The sequence below is a fragment of the Mesocricetus auratus genome, unplaced genomic scaffold (assembly GCF_017639785.1).
Source record: "Mesocricetus auratus isolate SY011 unplaced genomic scaffold, BCM_Maur_2.0 Super-Scaffold_100013, whole genome shotgun sequence".
NCBI lineage: Eukaryota > Metazoa > Chordata > Mammalia > Rodentia > Cricetidae > Mesocricetus > Mesocricetus auratus.
The window spans coordinates 83,432,414-83,438,529 of NW_024429196.1; the positions used below are offsets into that span (position 1 = coordinate 83,432,414).

The 6,116-nt window shown below is 41.5% G+C and overlaps 1 protein-coding gene across 2 annotated transcripts in view; it reads right to left on the reverse strand.

Annotated features, from left to right (window-relative positions):
* Nucleotides 1–2,549, reverse strand: part of Mfsd14b (major facilitator superfamily domain containing 14B) — a 46,844-nt gene extending 44,295 nt beyond the window's left edge. The window contains exon 1 of one of the 2 annotated variants that reach the window (XM_021231999.2): nucleotides 2,101–2,549. In XM_021231999.2, the coding sequence (XP_021087658.1) occupies nucleotides 2,101–2,214 (114 nt within the window). In that variant the 5' untranslated portion in view covers nucleotides 2,215–2,549. The remainder of the gene's footprint in view (nucleotides 1–2,100) is intronic. The other variant, XM_005078448.4, reaches the window with a different exon arrangement.
* Between the last annotated feature and the right edge of the window lie 3,567 nt (nucleotides 2,550–6,116).

Below are 6,116 nucleotides of genomic sequence, written 5' to 3' on the forward strand. Positions count from 1 at the left end.
ACACAATATCTGAAAGCAATAGTGGAAAGAATTTAAAATGCATAATTTGGGGTACTGGCATATGACATAAACTGCTATGATTAAAGGTATTCATTGTTCTTGCAGCTTCCACTGGGGCCTGCACATACTAGTCATCTCATTTACTACAGGGAAACAAAAAACAGAGCACAAGAAAAAACAGTATTCTCATCATTCAATAGACTATACCCAGAGATGAGGAAAGATCGGGAGGAATTTACCTTTGCTCAAAATAGGATAAGCATTAGGATCCAAAGAAAGGTTAAGAGTAAACAGAGTCTAGGTTTCTTTGAGTAAATATCCTACAAAAGATCCTGGCTGGCACTCACGTGTACACACACATAACATACCAATACACTATAAACTTAAACTAATACCCCCAAATATTTATTGGGTCACAGTAACTCTCACAACCCATGAGGTACACACTATTAGGTATACACTACATGTTATGTAATTCACCCAAAGTGACATGGGTAATAAAGATGGAAACTGGAATTCCAAACATGGTCACCTATACGTTGCTTCCCTTTGACAGTTTACTTTTTATTCTGTATTCCAAAGGGCTACAGAATATCAACTGGAGAGAGGATGGGGAAATGGCACTACCAATTATATTAACATGCTAATTCTCACTAACCAGCAATGTGGAGGAGGGCAAACTGAGTCTCAAGCAACAGGGGCAAAAAATGCTGAGGAACTGAATCCTAGAGATACAAAGGAGAGAACAAGAAGCTTAAATTTGTAGACATAGATGCAGTTGTAAATCTGGGAAGAGATGAAGGAAGACAATTCTTAGGCTACTGGCTTGGCCACTAGTTAGTAATTACTGTCCATACACTGGTGGAAGACAAGAAGGGCAACATGTGACTTAGTTTCATTTAAAGGGTAGGAAGACGTATTACATACTTAATGAGAAATACCAATTTTATGCAACTCACTCCACCAGGTAAGCTTTCCACATTACAAAAGCTTTAGCTTCTTAAGTACACTCTTACATTAGGCACTGAGTGGCAACACTGTAGAATTAGGACTAGAAACCAGCTCTAGTCTAGCTCTAACACATCAAGAAAATGAATCACAAGAATGCAGACAGAACAAAACTCTAAGACCTGTACCTTGCAGATTTATAAGCCCTTACTAAATACTACACGGCTGTGTTTTATCTCAATATTTTTGCATGTATCAATAATGCCCTAAAATTTCATTACGCATACTGCTCCTAATTTTCCACCCTCCCAACTCTACCAAAGGTGAATTCATATAAATCAAATATGCACTTGTAACCACTTAGTATTCTTTAACATAAATTAAATATGCAAGCTTAAACATAGAAAGAACTGGCAAAATTGACTGCATTTATTTCTTAAAATTCCTATTTTTCAATGCACAAACTTTCTCCCATGGTACCAAGAGTTTGTACTCAACTCGCTGCAACTTTTTTATGTTTTAGGTCCTAAATAGATCCTTCCCCCCAAATCTTTTTTTATACTTAGGAATGAAAAAATGACATTTCTCTGCTTATTTTCCCACCATAGAAAACCAAGGTGGCACTGATCCAGGCTCATACTGTGAATCAAGGCCAATGAAAATAAGCTTTCCTATGCTTCTGTCAAAGCCATCTCAACACAAGTATTGCTAGAAGCTGAGCTTACTCCTTCGGTTGGGTTGCAGAGACCATCAGCTTCCTCTCAGTACCACACTCTGTTCTGCAGCCCAGAGGAAGAGGAAGGATCAGAAAGGCGCCTCCCACTTCTACCTCCAGCATCCCTGTAGGCTACTGGGGAGACTGGGCCAAATGATGTTTTTAAAGAACTCCCTATCCATTTGTCTAAATTGCTTTGGTCAAAATCTGCGCCCAGAAGATTCTGTCAAGTGACACAGAACGGAGAATTCAGAGATATTAAATTACTTAGTTTCCTGTCCTATGTCTGTTGGTTCTTGAATCAGTAACAAAATCTCCCAGAGCTTCCTCTAGGGAAGAGTTACTAGGAAAGCTAGCTTTTCAATGAACCTGGGTCCCCTCCACCCCCGAAAAGGCCAAAATTCCAGAGCCCCCGCCCGAGCCCAGTCAAAACTTACCCAGCTGCCGCTGGCGGCCTGAGCGCTCCCGCGCTTCTCAGGCATGGCTGACGCCTTGGGTGAGGCCACCGCCTTCCACCCCGGCTCCTCCGGAGACTCCCCGTCCATGCTCATGCCGCCGTCATGCCCGGGCAGTTTGGGGTCGCTCCAAGACACCTGCGACGCCGCAACGGCGGCGGCGGCGCCCGCGCCTTCATGGGCTCCGCGGTCCGCGGCGGCCTGCCACTCAGGCGGCGGTGCCAGTGGCGACGCCGGCTGCTCAGGGGACGCCGAGGCAGCAGCCGTGCAGAAAGTGTACAGGACCCTTAACTATGCAATTGTGGTCCGTGAACACAGGACCACGACACCGGCAGCTCCGGAACCGTCTGGGGACGGCGACCCCGCCCAAAGCACTAAGCTAAGGCGGCTCCCGCCTAGAACGCCCACCCCTCGCAAGTAGCGCAACCAAGCTCCGCCCCGTCTGCGTAGCGCATTAAAAATGCGTCATCTCTTAGGGACTCCAGGCCTATTGCTTTTTCCCGAGACTGAAAGTAACCAAGGCTCTCCTAATTAGGCTAGACTGGCCAGTAAGCCCTAGAAATCGCCAGTTTCTTCCTATCCAGGACTAGGATTACAAGTGCATGCCTTCACACCTTCCTTATTATGTGGGTTTTAGGGATCTGACTTGGCACCTTAAGAACTGAGTTCTTCCCCTGCCCCACTAAATGATAATCGATAATAGTTATAAAAATGGACAACCTGATACACAGACCCTGATTCTAGAATCCTGAAATGGGAAAGTGGTGTGCAATAAAGAGGATTTCAGAAGCCTCCAACCTTGCATTGATTAACAAAAAATTCCACAGGGTATATTGCTCAGTGGTAGAGCACTTGCAGGTTGTCTAGGCTCTGGATTCAATCACCAGTAAACACACACACACGTACACACACACACGTACACACACACGTACACGCACACATGCACAAACATCAAACAAACAAAAACTAGAAATGTCCCTCATATGTAGTCCAGGCTAGTCTTAAATATGTGATGATGATCCTGCCTCGTTCTCCCCATGTACTGGATGTAGGTTTGAGCCACCACACAGGACATTGTTCTCAACTCTTAAATATAAAGAGACAATATGTTAAACAAGCGAGGTACATTTTGTTTGTAAATTATATTGTTGTATGGTTACATGCCAGTTTTGAACATTATATTTTTAATCTCACGGATATGAGGAGAAAAACCACTGACCCAAATTAAATGAAGGTTTATTTGGGCACACATCAGAGCCAAATCAGCAGCTGTCTCTCCCTAAGGTGGGGTTCATGATACTAGCTCCAAGACACACGAGTAATATCTTACAGAATGTGTAGGACATGGTAAGGAAAGCAATGATTACATTTATTTTTAAGGATAGGTGTGAAACCCTAGAAAGATACTTATTTACAATCATAGGGGAAAAGGGCTGGTGAGATTCCCAAAGTGAGTGAAATTAGCATTTTATAAGAGAAGATAGGTTGGGCTTGGTGATACATGGCTTTAATTCCAGTACTCTGGAGGCAGAGGCAGGTCAAGGCCACCCTGGTCAATTTAGGGTGTTCCAGGACAGCCAGGACCACATACTGAGACCCTTTCTCAAAGAAAAGAAAGATAGAAGTTTGAATTTACAAGGTAAACAAAGAGTTAATTCTCTAATTGTGCAAACTGTGTAAAAAGCTAGGAATTCCTTGCTATCGTCTTGGAAATAGATGCAGCTGCTAATTGCTGCCCCTGCATTATTTACAATAGGCGTGATGCCCAAAGGTTGCTAATGTAGGTCAACCCCTCCTTAGCCACCCCCTCATGATTACTCATCAAATCTTGCATAAACCTCCTACCCTTTTTTCCCACTCCTATTATATACAAGCAACCACAGTGCCCTATTTATTACAAATCATTCTATGCCTTAATTCATGGCCTTATTATTTACCTATGTAGTGTCTTTATCTTTTAGATCCATTTCTACATAAGCATGCATTCTCCAGACAAACTAGGTCTTCCTAAAACAAAGGCATCTTATTGTGTCACATTTATGCTTTCATGCAGGATAGGGCTGCTCATTATTTTGACCTGTGCAGCTTAGGATCTGACTTCTTCCAGATTCTCAGTCTCATTTGACACCATCTGTACTTATGTCATATTGTTTCCTTGCCCTATGATGCTTCTTCACGTCATATCCTCCTTTTCCCTTTCCTCTACAGCCTGGCTACAAGCCCTGTTACATGAACACTAGTTAATTAAACTGCAGAATTTATCACCTAAGTTTTTACTCCAGAAAAGACAATCAACTAACACATCAATTCTGCCTAACTTCAAACTTTTCATGGATGCTAAATACCAAGGCCTAATGAATAATATATTGCTAAAGATAAATTGTCGTAACAGTTTTCTAAAGATATTTAGATAGCTTGTTAGAAAATCATCTTCTAACATGACAGTAATTGAAATGACATCTTTCTTGTATTCCAAAATTTGTAATTCATCTTAGCACTGTGATTTTTTTCTTTTTCCTCTGGTTTTTTTTGTTTGTTTTAAAATAGAATTCACTATGTATCACAGGTTACCCTGAAACTCAAGGAAATCCTCTTATTTCATCCTTCCAAATGCTGGGTTATGGGTGTGTGCCACAACAGCTAGCTGTTGTGTGTATTTTGATGATATTCTGACAATAAAGCTTGATTTAAATTAGAGGACAAAGCTAGCCACTAACTGACCAAAATTATCTATAGAGGTTTTAGAGGACTGAGGACAGACAGAGACACAGGAAGTAGTAAAATAGGGCTTAGAGGGGACCTCAGACTTTCAGATGGAAGAACAAAAGAAATAGGAAGCTATTGGCTGCTTCTCCACTGCATTCAGGTTCTTACTCCAATATTTGATCCCTGATTTATTATTGATAAAGAATAATTAGATAAATGCATCAGCCAGAAGCGGGACAATAATTTTTAACTAGCTTAATCCTAGCCCACACTATGAACTCAGGGAACCTACAGCTTTGGTGTTCAGTCTAAAGTATGTATTTTCCTGGGGATATGTGGATAGTTTCTCAGAGTTCACATGACCCCAAATAGCCTGCGCATAGCCAATTATTAAGCCTTTGCCCTAGAGCAGTGGTTCTCAACTTTCCTAATGCTGAGGCCCTTTAATACAGTTCTTCATGTTGTGATGACCCCAACCATGAAATTATTTTGTTGCTACTTCATGTCTATAATTTTGATGCTGTCATGAATCGTAATGTAAATATCTGATATGCAGATTATTTGATTTGTGACTCAAAGTGGTGGTGACCCACAGGATGAGAAACACTGCCCTAGATATACTGTTTCTTATAGTCAACCGTCCCCCCCCACAAAGGTGTCCTTGTTCTAAAAATTATTCTTTCCCATCCCTCAGTGACTCTTTTGCCTCTTCAGCAATGCCTCTTACTATTTCTTATCTTAATCATGAGGCACATATTGGTATCTCAGCATCTCAAGTGCCATGCAAGAACAACATTGAAGAGCAACACAGAAGAGAAAGCATTGGACCGGGCATTGGTGGCATGCACCTTTAATCCCAGCACATGAGAGGCAGAAGAAGGTAGATCTCTGTGAGTTCAAGGCCACCCTGGTCTACAGAGTGAGTTCCAGGACAGGTTCCAAATCTATACAGAGCAGCTCTGCCTAGGAAAAAAAGGGGGGTGGAGGAAGGCATTGCCCCACTATCATTTTTTATGTAAAACAGACTGTCATCAAATTTTCTGTCAGAAACTGTAACTGACTTGTTTATTTTAATTATACCATAGAATAATAACTTCTACAAGGGTATGGTGATAAACATCTGTTATTTCAGCATTTATGAGATTGAGATGGGAGGATCAGGAGTTTAAGGCCAATATGGGTGACATGGGACCCTGTCTTAAAAAAAATACAAAGATAAACAAGCAAAACCCCAAGAACTTTCTTTCAGATTGTAATTTATATTTGATTAATGAGTTGATAATGAACACTAG